Below are 19,050 nucleotides of genomic sequence, written 5' to 3' on the forward strand. Positions count from 1 at the left end.
AAACCTTCTAAAGAGAGTGATTCTACATCGTAGGTTGCTGCATGATTCTAGCCAAATTGGGGCACTATAACGTGCCTTTCTGTTTTGTTTCAAACTTGCTATAAAAATATTTCCATCCTTTTGTACCTTAGGCAGCTACAGGTATATACTTAAAACGAACATTTGTTGTGTATGCAGGGATGGGATAGATTTGCGTCTCACGCCTATACTGGTCACAAAGACCTACAGTTTAGGATAAAATAGTAGTGACAGTTATTTATTATCTGTAACACCTATTGCAATATAAATTCCACACAAGATTTTGCATCTTAGAATGAAAGCATTAAACTTACTTACGAGATCGTGAACATCATTTCTATATTGTATCTGTCTTCAAACTATAACATGGTTTAACTTAATACTTATTCTAAGAATACATATTAAAGTGGAACAATGTTTACATTTAAGTTCGGGAAATGTGATCGCTAGATCGGGAGTTTGAAAACTTCATACAATTTGTGCGTATGTTCAAATGTATACATTTTATAACTTAATAACTCTAAACATCCTTGTCAAATGCATATAGGTAATCAGCTAAAACGTACATCAAAAACGCGTTATTGTGACTTACATTCTTCGGTCAGGTGGGGATTACCAAAGAGACTGGCTTTGTAATAGACGTGGAAGCTATCTGGCGATATCCTGCTCACTAACAACTCTAGATAACTAGTACAACTCTTTTTGTTTACCAGAAAGTCATGACGTTAATCGGGAGAGTCGTAGCAGCTGAAATTCCACGTAAAAGATAAAACGAAATCTGAGTAACACTACTACATCTATCAACTAATAAGACTAAACTGTCTCTTACTGACACAATTCTTGTCGTATTTTGAAGTCATTTAGTACTATTGGCTTAGAGAAGAGGACATATTAATTAATTTTCACAATAATGGGACCTAAAAGTAATAATCCGTTGTATTTCAAAACCAATCTAATTGGGAATGATTTTGTATGTGTGTGATTTGAATTTTTAACGTAGCTTTAACATTGTTTCAGTCATATCGCTACGATTTCTGCAGTGTGTCAGTATATAGTGATGTCTAGCACTAAAGCATTATGCCGCAGACATGTAGCATCATGTCATACCCAGTCACATTATCCTGACACTAGGCCGACCAGTCCTAACACAAATGACCGAATCTAATTGAGATTATGCTTTATATCCGTACATATTATGCACATTCTGGTATCAGGTTTTATCCTCTTTCTAAATTTCTAGCATCCTTTATAATTTTCATGAAATAAAACGATGAGTAAGATTCGGTAACATAATACGTGTTTCAGATTGCAAACAAAAAGTTATTTTCATATTGAGGTGATGTTTGATGTAAATCAGCAAAGTAGGTTCTGAGCTATATATGTTTAAGTTGGGCAGAGAGGGAAAGTAGACGCATACGTAGGGATAGACAAAGTAAATTATATATATATATATATATATATATATATATATATATATATATATATATATATATATATATATATATATAGATAGATAGATAGATAGATAGATAGATACAAAAGCATACAAAGGGAATATTTTGATCAGGAGACAACTGTTGAATAATGACTCTTTTAGAAAAATAAAGTGATTTATAAAGTTAGTGAAGCACATCGTTAAAATAGCAAGTCAGTATATGAGTTCCAAGTTGACGTCATATGGTTTAGTGAACTCACGTGCAACTAAAGGTATATCTAATATAAATTTTCAACTATAACTACATTCATAGATGTTTATGCATGTTGCATTAAACATGCTGACCGGATAATTATTTTTCAGTGTGTGTGTGGGAATGGGGAGGTTAGGGGGTAAATAGGAGCCTAAAAAACATCAAAGAATGTCTTTGCTCAAATTTGAGGAAAAAGAACGTATTATATTAATTATATTAGCTTAGGATCCTCATCTTGACTTCAAAAGAAAGAAAAAGTCTGGTTCTAAAAGAATTCATGCCCCCCTCCCAAAATATACTACTATTATAAACAAATGTGAATCGAAAAGATGTTTCTTTCATTATTGATATTTCACCTAAAGAGACATATTAGTTTTAAAAAATAGTGAAATGTGTTTCCATCTTGTTAAAACATAAATTAAATATTTGATATAGAGTCTATATGAACTATATTGGCTAGTACATGTCTCATGGAATAGTTTCAGATAATTTGAAGATATTAACTTAGATGGTTTTGTACAAGCTCTTAAAATCATGTTTCCCAAGTGGCTCTCATCGAAAGCGGAGACAAATTTATTTTGAGACCATGTGAAAATTAATGTCTAAAAATGCAATGCTTTTAATAATAATAATAATAATAATAATAATAATAACAATAGTAATAATAACCTTGATTATAATACAAGTGCATGAATATTTAAACTGTTCGAACGGGAAATATATTAAAATATTACTACTAATTAGTGAAAGATTTGCCCGAAAACTCTGTTCGTTTGAAGTTCGTTAGCACGTCTAATAAGCATGAACCATCCTGGAAATTGTATGTACTATTTCAGAGTTACATGAACATTGCAACTGTTAAGATCAGTCAATACACAGCCGCCTCTAGTAAATCTTAGCTACGTTCGCAGGGCACATGAATGTATTTATATGTGATATAAATAATATATATATATATATATATATATATATATATATATATATATATATATATATATATATATATATATATATATATATATATATATATATATATATAGTATGTACGCTTTTTCACTGGTATACCACGAGATGTATAAATGTCATTAAAAGCAAATTCGGCAAGCCTAATTTCCTTTTAATGAAAACTTTATACAATTCGTGGTATATCATTGATAAGGCGAATATACTATATATATACATGAACAGAGAGAATGAGAGCGAAACTTACGAATAGGCTCTAGGTATTCAGTCATTTCGATTTCACTGATATCTGGTTGTGCATATTCTCTTTCATCATCAGTAGCAATTTGGACAGTAATGTTTGAAGCTTGGTCCGTCCTTATGCCTAGTTTTCGTCTAATGCCAAAGAAATCAGAGATATCAGAATGCATTCACGCTGAAGTTTTATATTCTTTAGGTTAAAATATTTCGTCGTACTTAATATTTTAACAAATAATTCAAGGATAAACACCGTATCTGAGCTGATTTCAAGCTTGCAGTTACAATTCGAAAACTGTAAGATTCATCAACGAATCCTTATAAATGATTTGTGTGGAAGCATTACACTTATTCGACTGCGGCTGGAATCTATATTATAAACTATAATAGAGTAAGATAAATCATTATGTTAAACTTGTCTGACTTCTGGATTTATCTCTCAGTAACCATTTTACTCAAAAGAATTCATGTATTGTTATTGCAAACTGGACACATAAACGTATTGCTGTAAGATACTATGTATATATGTATATAAAAAGTAGGCAAGCTATCATTTCTACCACTGTATTGTCAAAGTGATCCTTGCTTATATACTGTGGACAGATAAGACGATTAAATGCTTTAAATTAATCATTGGTTTGTTTAAATATTATTACTATCAAGACATTGCACACCAACTATAGTTACTTGCCAGTTTGTTTTTTGCTAATGTTCGTTACACTACAGTTTCGAAAGATGAAACAAAATATAATTTATTTTGTTTCCAGTTGACTTTGAAACCTGGAATCTTTTTCTATTTCATTCAAGGTTTTAGAATCATAAACGTAGTTAAAAATTGATAAATGAAATTCTCATATGAAAATATGCATGCACCATTATTCTAATGGCGGATGCTTACTAATCCTAGTAATCAGGGACATTTTACCTGGTGTGTTTGTCCGTAGCTATTATACAGCTGCTTTGTCTTCTTTGTACCTAATTTAGAGATGCCTGTATATTTGTTAAAAATAGGCATACATTTTGCAGGTTCTATCTGCTTTAAATGTAATTAAACTACGTCGTGTTTAAAGTTTCATATAAAGTGAGTGTAGTACATGCGCAAGAAAATAGAATTCATTAATCTTACCCAGTACTGTTTACCTCTTTCGACACCTTTCCTGCAATATATTTAAGAATATAATAATGACTTCCTCAGTGCTACATTGCGACTACGTTATTGTAACGAAAATGATCTCAAGATGACTTCGGAATATTTGCTCACCTCTAAGATTTTAAATGTTTGGTTTAGTGTAGATGGAATTAAACAGTCTACTAAACTGGGTTCTTGTCTAATTTAAATTTAGATATAATCATACGGACCTGAACTTTGTGTCTTTTAACGAGCTTCTAATCAATTTAAGATATGATAGATCATGCAGACATCATAGTTCTCTGAACAGTTGATGTCAGTATACAAATATTGAATTTAATACTCGACGAAATGTAGGAATAGGTTCTGCGGGAAACGTAGAAAACGGATCTGCTGGTTAGAAACAGATTTGTTATCTGACTTGTAGAAGAAAAACAAACGAACTAATTATATCAATTACTTTCAATGAAAAATAATTTGAGGAAATGAAAATAAAAGTACTGGTTTGAAAGCAAATACAGGTCCACACCCTAAAAGATGCAACTATTGTAGAAAATGGAAAGGAACAAAAGTGCTTTTGTTTTTAAAATTGAATTTAAATTGACATGGTAGTTTCAATGATATTGACACATGTTTCCCTCTGGTTGATATGGAAGAAAAATAAATAATAAAGAGTAAGTAAAACATTATTGGGTAGCACATGTCCCATGAAGTATGATGGTGAAGTTTGATGACCTTAAATTTAGTGATTTCGGACATGTCAAAATTAAATTTTCTCACGTGGCTGTCATCAAAAGCAATATACATACATTCGTATGTAAACTATTTCAAGAAGAATATTTACACATATATTTGTTTGCATTTGTATATGGTAAAAGTGTTTTTTCTACGTGGATATTGTGGATATGAAACAGTTGTAAGAATAAGAAAGGGTCTACACAGGCCTTTTGATTTTCCTGGAATGTTTGAATGAATCTAGATGTCCTTTAGCTGCAAAATATGTTTGATCAGATTGCTATGAACACTAGGACACAGCTTCACCACGTTCTTGTAGGACAAATAAAAAACATGAATAATGTGCAATATTTTATGTGTGATGGGTCACATTTCTGCAATTCTCCAAGCAGCTGGAATAATCATCATATACGTAGCCTGTTTCACAAATAGGTTCACGTTAGGGCTTCGTTAGAACCAACGTTTGTGTCATATTGAAATTAATTGAAATTTGTTATCAAACAGACATCTCCAGAATAGCACCTCGTACATGTGCCCTTTCCTTTACGCATCATTATTTCCATACCGCTATAACGGAAAGTTAATAAAGAATTGCACAATAAGTGTGGCTTGTAAACACATAATAAGAACATCCGACGTTCAAATATGTATCGCATAGGATGATGAAAATATCATATAGACAACTTCAATCTTGAAGGTGGCGGTAAAATAATTTGAGGTAATACAATCATGACTATTTATGTAACTAGTGCGTCAAATAGTCACAGTTTATTCCCGTCTTGTGACATGTTCCCCTCCAGCCATAGTGAGCTTTGAGTTAGAAACCTAGCAGCTTCCTGACCAGGTGTGGAGCTTTGTACATGATTGATTGCTTAAATGATTGTACTTTTACGGCACACCAGCACTGTTAGGATATTTAGCGCCATAAAAAGGTTATATGAATGATCATTTAAAGATGATAGAAAGTTTCATGGCGACCAGCAACATCGAAATAAATTTTCTAATATTTTATGAGAACAGTTTGTTAATGTTCAGAGCAAATATTCGATTCTGGATGGAAAAGTAAAAACATATTTGTAATTTTCCAGTCGCTGAGAGTTCTGATTAAACAACTGACCAATCGTATATATTAATATCTGTGAATATCCTGTCATGATTTGATGCTTTTGTAATCATACGTCTTTACTTAAATCAGTTATCTTTGGGACGCAAACATTAAGTTTGTTCAATTGCTGTAATAATAATATTTTCATTAATTGTAATACTCTTTTTTTCGTTGTTCCAGAGAAAATATGAAAGGCGTTTCTCAACTGGTTGCATGCCGAAATCGGGATCACATTGATTGACTCTTAAATTGATTCCAAACAAGGACGGCAGGCAACATTGTTTATTTCTAATCAAACAATTTTCTCCATTTTACTTTTACTATTTCCTGATGAACGGCTGTTTATTTCTATTTAGTCTCTCATGAGGTTTCGCAAATATTTTTTCAGTTGGGATCGTCAATTCCTTCATATTAGAAAAATATCTTTCAAGAGTTATTTAAAAACATAGTTCAGCTTGATACGGAAGTTAAGCATCCTCTTTCATATACACATTGTACAAGAATAATTATGCATTGTATAAGCATTTGATATTACTTTTCTGTTTTCGAAACCTCCCAACAGCATTGATAACCATACCAGTCGCTACAAGTACGACAACTAGTCCAGAGACGAGGAACCATTCGAACGTGTCTGTAAGAGAATAAATGCATGCTAGTCATACAAAGGGAATGATACAGATAGATAAACGATATTCAGGACAAAATACATATGCAGTCTCTGTAGATTAAAATGCATATTGAGACGCACATGCTGATAAAATTAAAGCAATCTGTAATGTGTAAACTATGTAGATAGCTAGAAGTTAATTGCAGCCCAAACGTTTTTATGCAGATATGTTTTTGATATACCACAATATCAAAAATCAGATTAGTAAGTATCCTCCATCATGTGTTAAAATAAGAACTGCTATTGGTATTCACGACACATATTCATTTTTTCATTGTAACATTTCTCTCCGGATGTGGATGCAGCTATGCATTGTAATATGTAAAGAAAAAATCAATTACAAATAAAACTTACCATACGTTTTAGTTTCATTAGAGTAATCATAACAGGCAATGTATTTATTTATTGATTTTGAAATGCACAGGTTACTTACAATTCTCTGCCTCAGAGCTAAGTAGATTAGGGGTAAATGTTGAGCTGACATATTTATGCGTACTTTCTGGGCTATATGTGGCGTCGTTTTCTAAAACAAATAAGAATAAAACTATTGTCACTTTTACCTGGCTGCAGAAAAGTGATGGTATTTGCTTTTATTTAATTTTCAAAGTATCACTGTGAGCTAATCATTTGACGATACTTCTAGTTTATATATATATATATATATATATATATATATATATATATATATATATATATATATATATATATATATATATATATATATATATATATATATATATATATATATATATATATATAAGCAACAAAATTGTCTACCGAGATTATTGAGACACAAATCAAACTAAAAGTGCTCCTCATTTTATATTATTATCAACGATGCATAACGCGTTTCGACGCAGAAAGAAACAATCCTTTATCAAGCAATTCAAATATATTCTGGATATCTTATCCCGCATCTGCCAACCCTGACGAGTCTGTCTCAGTAAGCCAGTTGAATTTTGATTCCTAAGATTGACCAGTTTTTAGTAAGGTTTAACATAATAGTGTAAACTGCTACCGTAAAGCTGGAAAACATAATCAAATGTTTGGTATTCGAAACATGCAGCGACAATAAACATTACGTTCAACTGAAACATTTGTGAAGTGCTCGTACACACTTTATTTACCACTAGTACAGTTGCAAACTATAGTTCCAAACCCAATGCAGCTCAATGGCGTGTTGGTATCCATCAACTTGGCATAATTCTTCGAAACCCTTTTTCGGTTTCACATGACGATAGCAGTCATATCGCCCGCCTCGAGACACACTCAAATCGGCAGCTTATTGGCCAATAAACGTTTTGTGTCAAATCCAGCGTTTATGCAAAAGAATCTAAATATTCTTTGATATTCTTCTCTGTTAATTATTAATACTTTTCAAGAGGCTTATTTTTCCTTTAGTCTTAAATATGCACGGATAGCTAGACGTCATTTTTTAAAAAAAAATATACTATCATCAGTTTGATCATGGAGACGCATACTATGAACATAAAAATAGGTGCAGTTTAAAGCGTCTTGTGCGCTGCTGTAAAGTTAGTCTGGTTCCCTGATAGATTTTACCATTCTAATATAAAACCCGTATCCAAATCAGACACGGATAACCCAATTATCTGGATGTTTTGGGAGCGATAAATTTTTCCTAAGTTTTGCATAAATGCCCTAAGTCTTTATTTGAAGGGTAATTTTCGTAAGACTTACGGCACAATCGTAAAGTTTGGCAGTTTGCTCAACCCTTTTTCAATTTTTATAATCTTTATTTATTTTATCAGTTTTAAGTCGTTCAAGAAATGGAACTATGGACAAGTGTGTATTGATTGTTTATTTCAATATTTACCATATTCTATATATTCCATTGATCAATAAGGGAATTTATTTGTCGTCGATGATATGATAAAACATATTAAATTAGAAGAATTACACTGGAGAGAAGAGATCAATATTTTAGTGGTTCATTCTCATTCTGGTCAGCATCACAATTATCAGATGCAGAAACCTACTGAAATTAACATAATTGTTTCATTCATTCTTACAGCATTCGACGCATATGCTCCTACCGAATGAAGCATCCACAATAACTGCTTTTCTTATTATGTTCTTACTTCAAGAAATAGTCAATGAACTTGATAGATGACGAATACACGTACCGAATAACATCCCATATTGGCAACAGATGTGACAAAATCTTGCATACAAATCTTCATTACAATAAATAGATATCGTATATTTTAATGGAAATGGCTGGAAAGGCAAACAGCTAATTCTTGACCAGAAAACGAATATCCTCCTATCAAAATAAGTCAAAACATTTGTAAGGTTTCTTCATTGCTTTTCTTACAAACTATACTATTATAAATGCAATTTGGTCAAAAATTCATTTCATAAGCTTATGTTATTCCTGAAAATAGATACATGAGCAAACAATATACTACGGAAACTTTATATCGATATATGGATTGAGATTGGCATGACAACCAGAGGAATTTCAGCAATAACAAAACTTAAATTTCACAAATTTGTAATGCTCCAATGTCTGTGATTTAGAAAACCAGAATCCGTTTCTCAGCCGAGTTAGATATATGTAATTTAAATGTGTTGGTCTGCTGACACCATCAACTGTGTTTGATTAATAATTTTACCACTGGCATTTTTGTGAGAAACAAAAAACTAACTAGTAATTCCAGCACTAGGTAACCAGCGCAGAATATATATCATTGATTTAATTCACAATACATATTTACCTTCAAGCGTCACAAATACGGAATCCATAAGGAAATCCATGTCGTCCCAGGCAACATATATGCCCACGTCTAAATATGATACCTCTCGAATTGTGAATGAGAAATTGCCGTTTCTTAGTGAACAGTTGTCTATCCGATATTTGTGCAGGTTTCCAACATCTGTACAGTTTTCCAGTGTTACATCATATTTTGCAACAAAAGAATGTAACTTACTTATAATAAACTCAATTTGGATTGATTTTACTTTGGTTATATTACACATGAAAGGGAGGATAATGGATTCACTATATTTTCCAAGTAGTCGATGACCTACAAAATAAATATAATTATAGTATGAAAATGAAAAACATATCTGAACTTGAAAGTTTCCTTTAACAGTAAGGGCTTATCAAAAAAAAATCAACAACAGTATACCTTTGTATAAATTAATATTTGCTCTGAATCGTACTTAACTGTGCAACTTTGTATAAAATAATATTTGTTTACTATTAGCGTTCTCTCGCCGTATTAACTGACTAAATTACCTTCACGATTCGCTGGTGTTGGGTTGCTTTTAAGTATATTTTATTATCATTTTATTATTCATTATTTAATTCAACATAAGTCAACTAACTCATATTGGATTGTTCGTAAACGTTTCCTCCGAAACAAAAGGTTTTGGAGGATACATGGAAGTTACAACAAAAGTACATGGATGCAATACACAAACTTTCAAGTCAAAAAAGAAACATATAATTGCATAGTTATAAAAAATCAGAGTGAGACAAACGTTCATATCACTGGCTACAACAATTAACGTCCATTGTATTTATCTGATAAGGTGAGTACTTAGAATACAAATTTCTAAATATTTAAAAATATTGGAGAGTTTACGTTTTTCTATAGTTATACGTATCCTAACAATACTATCGGTTGTGTACGTAAGAGGTCAGATGATATTGTAAATGAGCTGCAACTTGGACAATATAAAAAGTCGTGCAATATATTCCTTATCATTTTTATTATCTTTTCAGAGCACGTAATCTTGCGGACTGCCAGCTATTTATATTTGGAACTATCATCTGTTTGTCTGATAGAGTTACTTTATTCACTCGACCCAGTTGCAAACGGGTGTCAGAACCTGCTAAGCTGTTCTCCCTGTTAGATTCCGTCGACACATCTTGCAATAGGCCATATGACTATCGGATGATCTAGACATTATTCATGTTGTGTGCACAAAGCGTTATGCTGTTCGTTCCATTAACAATATTTAAGTCCATTTTATTGAAGGATCTTGGATATTATATTAATGCATCCTAATCAATATTGCAAATTACTAGCCAGTTCAAATGACACTTTTAGTTATATGTGTCTACCATGAAACCCTGAAACATACAGGAGTATACGAGAACAATGCAAGAGAGAATTGTGACTCATACAGGAGCAAAATAACTTACAAAGAATGATTTCAGCATTCACCAACATGCATAGCCAAGACATATCGCATAGTTTGGACGCCCAGGTCAGATGCGTTAGGAGTTAAATTACTACAAGAACTTACGTGGAACAAGAATGCTTGTTTTTCCTTTCAACATGGAATCTTCATAGGCCTTGTAATGTCCACTGTCCATGAAATTGACATTTAAGAGGAGAAAACTGAAACTATCTTTGTTCAATTCAATCCCTTTTATTCGGCTAGCATAAATCTGGTTAATAGATATGGTTTCAGATTGATTCTTCCTTGAGTCATACATCATCACATTGGTGACACGTTGCTTACTGGTGTAATCAGAGAAGGTTATTTGTAAAGTATTCTTTCCATAAGTTTCAAGTGGATAAATATGTACTGTTGCATCGTCACCTCGAAGGTAAATATTCGGTTTCCAATCTACAAAAGAGTACAGTTTGTAATATCCCTAAAATGTGATAACCGTATTTCAAGTCGTTTCTTGATAATTTGAAGTAAAATAAGCCTTAAATGAAAACGCATTAGGAGGGAGTTAAAAGCAATTCATTCATATGTTTTTATGTATAGCATGGCCTTGTATAATCTGCATGAATAAGTTCAAGTCTATATAACGTATAGTTTTCTTATGATAAATTAAATGTATGTCTTTGTTCCCAGGACGCCTTGTATATATATATATATATATATATATATATATATATATATATATATATATATATATATATATATATATATATATATATATATATATATATATATATATATATATATATATATGTATCACTATACCTGGGTTAACTAAATGACATAGACAGACTGTTAGTCACATTCAACAACGATAAACACGTTTTCTCAACATCAGCTTCGAACATAATTCACTTTTTTCATAATGTTTTCTCGATATTTTTTGTACTATTACGGTCAACATATCAAATTGTATATCATGATGAATAAATAGTTCATGCTGTTATTGTTCTATACTATCATATTTCAATCAGCGGTATGAACCACGTCAACTCAGTTGTTTTTAATTGCCTAAAATTTATTTTTATATTCGTGTAGGTAAACTAAGTTAAAAGCACGCTACTAATTTCATTATCTTACCTTTTGCATGAATTATTCCAAAGAATATGAGGAAAACGCATATCGTTGTTGCACTATCCATGATGTTCTACTCAGCTGAGACTGCAAAATGTTAAAACAGTGACTCGTTTTCTTGATACATAGGTAACGTTATGAAACGATTATAATCAGTTGAATGTGTTAGTCACGCAAACCGACAACATTGTATTTGTCTGCATCAAAGTGTGTTCCGAAGTCGTTCTAGTGAACTTCCTCAAGCAGTTAGATATACATATATATGGACGGACAAACGGACAGACAGTAACAAATACCTAATTAAAATTTCCTTACTGCAATCAGAACTGGCAAACATAGCATCAAATAAAGCGAAACCCATTCAAATCTAACTTTCATTAGTAAATTATTGTTGAATATATTTAAAACACTATGAACCTTAAACAATGTGCACTGCATGACATATTAGCCTTCTTAGTTGAACCGTTATTAGAGTGGAACAAAGATATACACAGTAAACAATGGATTATAAATGAAAAAAGAAGTATGAAGTTAAGAAGATATTCTAGCCAACATTATTTGTGTCGTAGCGTTATTTGTAACTTTTTAATGACACACATGAAACTATCTTCACTCTAATATGAATATTCATAACCACTCTTAAAATATAATGGTCACTGCCTTAGCGTAATATGTACAATGACCAAATTGACGCTTAAGCTGACGATGGATCGTGTGAAACAAACGTGGCAATCAATTTGCTTTGATTTATATTATAAATATATGTATACACAGTGGATTTAAACTATTTTCGCTTACACATTCATTTATTTTTTGATAAAATACCGTTCATATTCGTTATAAAAGGGTAAAGAACATTTATTCATAATTAGTTAAGTCCGTTGTTATGTACAAAGCCATATTTTTCAACCCTCGGGTATCTTATGTATATGGAAGCTGAATCAGTGTTTCAAATATTGTATTTGTTTGTTGTAATATATCTAGCAAATAAAATATCTCCGGAAAATGTCAAAGACACCGGCACCAGTCTCTGATATTACAAATACATCCATTGTAAGTTGTTCAAAGTTTAATTTGTTTGCCAAAATATTCATTGCAGAGGCTGTTACTGGAAACGATGAGTGTTTGGATAATAGTTTAAATCTACTTCTTTGCTACGACTTTAAACCTCGAGCTTATCAAATGTTCAGCGCTGAGATACATCACGACCATTTCACTAGCGTGTGGTATCTTTGACTGAATTTCCATCTAACCCAAATGACAATGATATGAAAGAGTGCGATTCTTCCTTCTGATTGGTCAGGGATTTTAAAATTTGTAACACATTGTGAGAAATGGCAAGAGTGGTCAAGCTCATTAACAATGTTCCGTACATTTTTTTCAGGTCTCTAGACCAAATTACGCAAAATTATAGTATTGAGCAATTAAATATACAGTCATTATAATGCAAACAATATATCTAATATGTTGTTTTAATTAGCTATCAACTTCTATGAACGGAAACTATAATTGACATCATTGTTAATTTGCAAATTTCTCCCTGCTTCGTTTATTTAATGCAATCACATTGTTATGCAAAATCAAAATGATTAACATATTTGGAATATTACGTTGTGGCCTCAATCGTGAAATTGATATAACCGTCCAATCATACATTTTCACTGAATTCGTAGAGTTTAAAGGCACTATATTAATCAACTGTACTATAAAGCTATCCTAACTTCCGACACTGGTTTATGTTTTGTATCTTTGTACTTCCCTGACCCATCTCATCTCTGTTATTGAGAACTTAATTCAAATACAATATTGAGCAAAATTCCGTGTACTCTATTTCAATGTTCATTCCAATGATATAAGTGGCTGCCATAGTATCAAATGGTGTTGTTCATCAGGACTTTCAAAGAAAAAGGGAAACAAAAGTACGTATAACAAATTACGATATCAGGCGAGGAACGATACCGAGCGAAGAGGTGTAAATGAAACTTCTGACCTGTTAAGTTGTAAGTGATTCTTACTTTTTAAGTAGGTATTACAGTTTCATTAACGCTGTCAAAAGGTAATCGTACCACTATTCCTAACAATGTACCCTCCATAACTACTGACCTTATTATAGTCGGGTCTTAATGACTGTGAACCAAATACATCTCGCTACTTAATCGTTTCTCTAATTTCTAATCTCGGTTTTGTAAGAATAATTTATCAAAAACAATTCCTTATAAATCTTTACCAGATCTGGTTAGTAAGTCTCTCTCGTAATCCGCGCGAGTTTGATTATAAATGGCATTGTATGTATGCATATATGTAACTATGAATAAACTTCATGCAAAAAGAATAACATAATAAAGTACATTACAGTAAAGTGTGTGATTTCGAGCAACGAGAAAATATGTCAAGCATGTTGACTAATTTGGGCTGAATATCGGATATGTCGGATTAGGAACATACTAGTTTCTTCACTCGTTAGATTAAATATATCCGTTATTCAATCGCAACAAGCAAACTTATTGTATACACTCCTATATTAGCTATCTTCACAACATAAGAGTTTAGTACTAGATATCGTACGATGGATATACATAACTATGTATCTATTCATCCACTTATGCGTGGAGAAATGGAAGGATGAATGTAAGCAATTATATATTCACGTTAAGGAACACGGCTAATAAGAGAATATGATACAATTATTAAACATATGTGCCATTCGTGCAACGAGAAATGATGCAGAGCAGATTATTTTCTGAATTACTAACGAAAATGAAAAACATACTGAGATAACGAAATTGTTGCTTTTCATCCGCGTAAATAAAATATATATGTTATTCGCTTGTAAAAAGCATTGTCTATTTTATGCACTAATATGTCGATTATCCATAGAATATAAAAAAGGTTCAGAAAGTGTGGAAAGGTGCTTCAGACAAAGAAGATTATTGAAAGAGTGGAAAGGTGATTATTAGTAAGTCTATGTTATTTAATACTAGTTTATCTGTTTCGACTTCCAGTCTCTGTAATTCCTTCTTAGTCTCTTTCTCTCAAACGCTCCACTTCGACTTGAACATTGCTCAACAACTCAAGGACAACAACCGTCTCAATATCTATTTTAAGGCGTCAATTGTCTGAAGAGGAAAGAATGGTGACTTGTGATATTACGAAGATCCAGTAAATCCACCTTACATAAATGTTGTACTTCGTCCATAACATTACTGTTATACAATTTCGATAAGTCTGAAACATAATGTTAAAAATGTACAGATACTTTAACAATAATTTACAAAACGTTATCAAAATAAATTAAGGCGACAGAAACAGCTTAGATAAGATAAGATAATAATTCTTTATTTCAGACTACAAAGTCCATACCTCTAAATTAAAATGTAATTGTAAAGGAAAAACATTGTAAACATAAAAGAACATATATATCATACATACAAGTATACAGCTACATTTAAAACAAATAATTGTGCCATGAAGTGTTAAGAAGGAAATTAAATGGCACATTTAAAGAGTAATTTGTTCCATCTACTAATAATGTGAGAATTTAAATGAATGTCATAATTCCAAAGAGATTTCAAAATACAGTTCTTACTATTAGATATTCTTGTCCTCATCGCGAAAACATACTTTCTCATTACTTCATCAAAACTGAATACATTATGATTTACAAACATGCTGGAGGCACTGTTCCACCTAGGAAGACCTATTAGAAAACGAAGACTATTATTGTAACCAATAACTAGTTTTCTTTTCATAGATTCACTAAAGTTTGTCCACAGAGGAGCACAATACATAGTGCAGCAATAAGTTTTGAATAATCTAATTTTGATATTCAATGAACAATTCTTAAATTTATGTAGGAGCATGTTTGTTCGAGTACACACAAATCGGTAATGTCTCATCATATCTTCATTATCCGACCGATTGAATTTCAAAATATGACCCGAATAGGTATAACAGTTGCCATGCGTACGAGCACTGCCGTTAAGATGTATAGGGGGAGGAGATGGTAATTTGAACGAAGTTGGCTGAAAGACCATACATACTGATTTTTGTTTGTATTATAGATGATATCATTCTCAAATGCGTATTGTTCACATATCTTTAATAATTTCCATATACCTGTGATAGAAGGACTTATCAATGACATCAAAGCTAAAATTGTTAAGAAACAACGCATTTGGTGGCAGACGTAACCCCACGCAACACTGGCCGAGCTTACGATTTAACTCGTCTATATATATATTAAATAATAATGGGGAAAGAATACCCTCCTGCCTCACTCCACTGGTTACATGGAAAGCGCTGGATATTACACTCCACCATCGTACACAATACAACTGTTTGCCATACCAGTTAACTAACATATGAAATATGTAGACAGATATTTTAATATCAATCAACTTTATAAAGAGTGTCCAGTGATTGACCCTATCAAATGCCTTGCTAGCGTCTAAAAACATGCAAATACTGGGTTGCCATGATCCACATAGTAGCTAACAGTTTCCTTAAAGGCATCTATGCATAAATCTGTTGAATGCTGCTTTTTCAAACCAAACTGATTAACGGAGATTGTGACTTCACATCTTTGCAGCATGATGCATTCAAATATTTTTGAAATAATAATCGTAAGAGCTATAGGTCTGTAGCTATTTTTGTCCGCCAGGTTACCAATTTTCCTCTTTAGTAGCGGTATAATTGTAACTTTTGTGAAATCATCTGGTACAAAGTGATGCACAAACATACAATTAAATAAAATCGTCAAAAGCATATGAAGTCTAGTATCTGAAAATTTAAAATATTCCACGTATAAAAAATCTGATCCTGGACATTTACCGCATTTTTGTCCTGTAACTGCACTTTGAATCTCAGATAATGTGATTACCTCAATAGGAGCAGAAGAGGTATTCAATGCTGAAAACACGTGCTTCTTATTCGATTCATTTTTAATACTATTGAGTAAGTCTTCAAAATGATTTTTTCACATGTTGCATATATTATTCTGACCATGGTTCCCATCAATGCAGATTGGTAGTTTATTGGAAGTTATCGTAGCATTGTGTTTAACATGGTTCCAGAATTCACGTTGGTCGACATTTTCAAATTTTTGTGCTAACGAGTCTGCTGGATGTTTTACTGCCTCCATCTTACATGATCTAAGAGCATACTTAAATTGTGCTCTTGTTTGGCGCATTTGGTTACTGAGATGGCCGTGACGAGGTTTACCGTTATCACCACACACACACACACACACACACACACAGATATATATATATATATATATATATATATATATATATATATATATATATATATATATATATACGTTAGAGTTTAGAATAAATATTCACTGCTTTCAGAATTCTATAATACAAGTGATGTTTATAGTAACAAAAGGTTTCTTCATGTCATGCGCTTTGTAATATTGATCACGCGTAGGTTGCAGGTCAAAACACTCTTATCATAAACCGCTTAACAGTGAATGGTTCACTGCAAATACTCACTCTGGTGGGTCTTCACCTTTTAGTATGTGGTAGTGGGGGATATAAGTATAACCTATTCTAATTCTTGCAATGACTACCTCCTCCCTACTCATGGTTCTGTAGGAAGAAGTCCTATCTCCTAGAGTTGGCTTGATTGCATGAAGTTTGTTATTTACTGTATTATTCCATGATACATGCCACTTCTGACGTAAAGACTTTCTAACACTAGGTTTAAAAACAGTATACGGTATTATAAAATCAGATGGTTCTTGAGTAAGGGCCAGCGCGATCAGCTTTTTCGCTACCTTTAATACCAATATGGCTATATAACCAACGGTATATTACATTGTGGGAAACACTCAGCTCGGTATTTTTGACGAGTATGTTTTTCAATAGTGATATTCTAATGCCAAAGGAAGGTATGGCATTTGGTTTATTTTCGTGTAAAGTTTTGTATTTTGGTTGAAAAACAGCCGAAAAAGAAGGATTCAAAGGGTTTGATTTTAATTTGAGAGCATACTGTGCGGAAAGCATTTCTCTACGATGTGATAACGCTGGTTCGTTCGCTTCAGCTAGAAGGCTTTCACACGGGCGTGTTTTAAATGCTCCAAGAGCCAGTCTAATTCGCTGATGATGAATTGGATCAAGCACTTTAAGGAGTTCAAGTGTTTTTAGGCATTTAGCTTTCAAGTTCTTTAGGTGTAGAATAAAAGTCAGTTTTCTGTCAAAAATAATACCTAAAAATTACGTTTCCTCAACAACTGGAATATGTGTTCCGTCCAGCGTGAGTTTAGGTTCATCGCGGTGTCGTCATAACTGACAGAAATGCATGCATACCGTTTTTGTTTTCGAGAATTTGAAGCCGTTCGTACTAGCCCAATTTTGAATCTTGTTGATATTTTGCTGTAGTTGTCTTTCGATTGCATGCATGTGCTTTGATCGATAACATATGAGAAAATCATCAACATATAGCGAGCAGTCCACACCAGGAGTCAAACACTTGGTGATGCTATTAATTTTGATATTGAAAATTGTCACGATAAAATACTGCCCTGGGGCACACCTTGCTCGTGCAGATCTGAGAGAGTAGAGCCCACTCGTACCTTGAATTATCTGTCTGAGAGAAAGTTTAAAATGAAAGAAGGCAGACGGCCTTTTAGACCTAGATCGCGCAGGTCATTTAGTATCCCGTATTTCCATGTCGTGTCATAGGCCTTTTCTAAATCAAAGACAACCGCAACTAAATGTTCTTTCTTGATAAATGCATCGCAAATGAATGTTTCTAGTTTAACCAGATGATCGTTGGTGCTCCGGCCATATCAAAAGCCACTATGGATAAGAGATATTAAATTGTTTGTTTCCAAGTACCAGACAAGGCGAGAATTGATCATTCGTTCCATGGTTTTGCACACACAGCTTGTCAGTGCAATTGGTCGATAGCTGTTAGGATCTGCACTATCTTTACCAGGTTTGGGAACTGGTATTAATTTTGCTTCTTTCCAAATTTTTGGGAGCAGTAATCCATAAATCATTGAAAATTTCCAGGACGACTGTTAATGAAGGTTCTGAAAAGTGTTTCAAAAACTGGTAATGTATTTCGTCAGGCCCAGTGGATGTATCGTGGGCCTTATTCAGAGATTCCATCAGCTTAAAACAGTGTAAACGGTTAATTATAACTTTCTGAGTTATTCGATGTGAATTTCAACCGTGTCTTTTCTATTCGAGTTTTTAATCTTCTGAAGGCTTCT

At 32.6% G+C, this 19,050-nt stretch overlaps 1 protein-coding gene across 1 annotated transcript in view; it reads right to left on the reverse strand.

Annotated features, from left to right (window-relative positions):
• LOC149769861 (uncharacterized) overlaps window positions 1-11,911 on the reverse strand; it is a 29,760-nt gene extending 17,849 nt beyond the window's left edge. Inside the window, exons 1-7 of the mRNA XM_089949724.1 lie at window positions 11,832-11,911; window positions 10,821-11,147; window positions 9,281-9,589; window positions 6,976-7,065; window positions 6,411-6,506; window positions 4,033-4,063; window positions 2,917-3,044 (exon numbers count right to left, since the gene is read on the reverse strand). Coding sequence (XP_089805850.1) covers window positions 2,917-3,044; window positions 4,033-4,063; window positions 6,411-6,506; window positions 6,976-7,065; window positions 9,281-9,589; window positions 10,821-11,147; window positions 11,832-11,892 — 1,042 coding nt within the window. The 5' untranslated portion in view covers window positions 11,893-11,911. The remainder of the gene's footprint in view (window positions 1-2,916; window positions 3,045-4,032; window positions 4,064-6,410; window positions 6,507-6,975; window positions 7,066-9,280; window positions 9,590-10,820; window positions 11,148-11,831) is intronic.
• Window positions 11,912-19,050: the final 7,139 nt, after the last annotated feature.

This window comes from Sinohyriopsis cumingii, unplaced genomic scaffold (assembly GCF_028554795.1).
Source record: "Sinohyriopsis cumingii isolate HCF-2022 unplaced genomic scaffold, ASM2855479v2 utg003142l, whole genome shotgun sequence".
NCBI classification, from domain to species: domain Eukaryota; kingdom Metazoa; phylum Mollusca; class Bivalvia; order Unionida; family Unionidae; genus Sinohyriopsis; species Sinohyriopsis cumingii.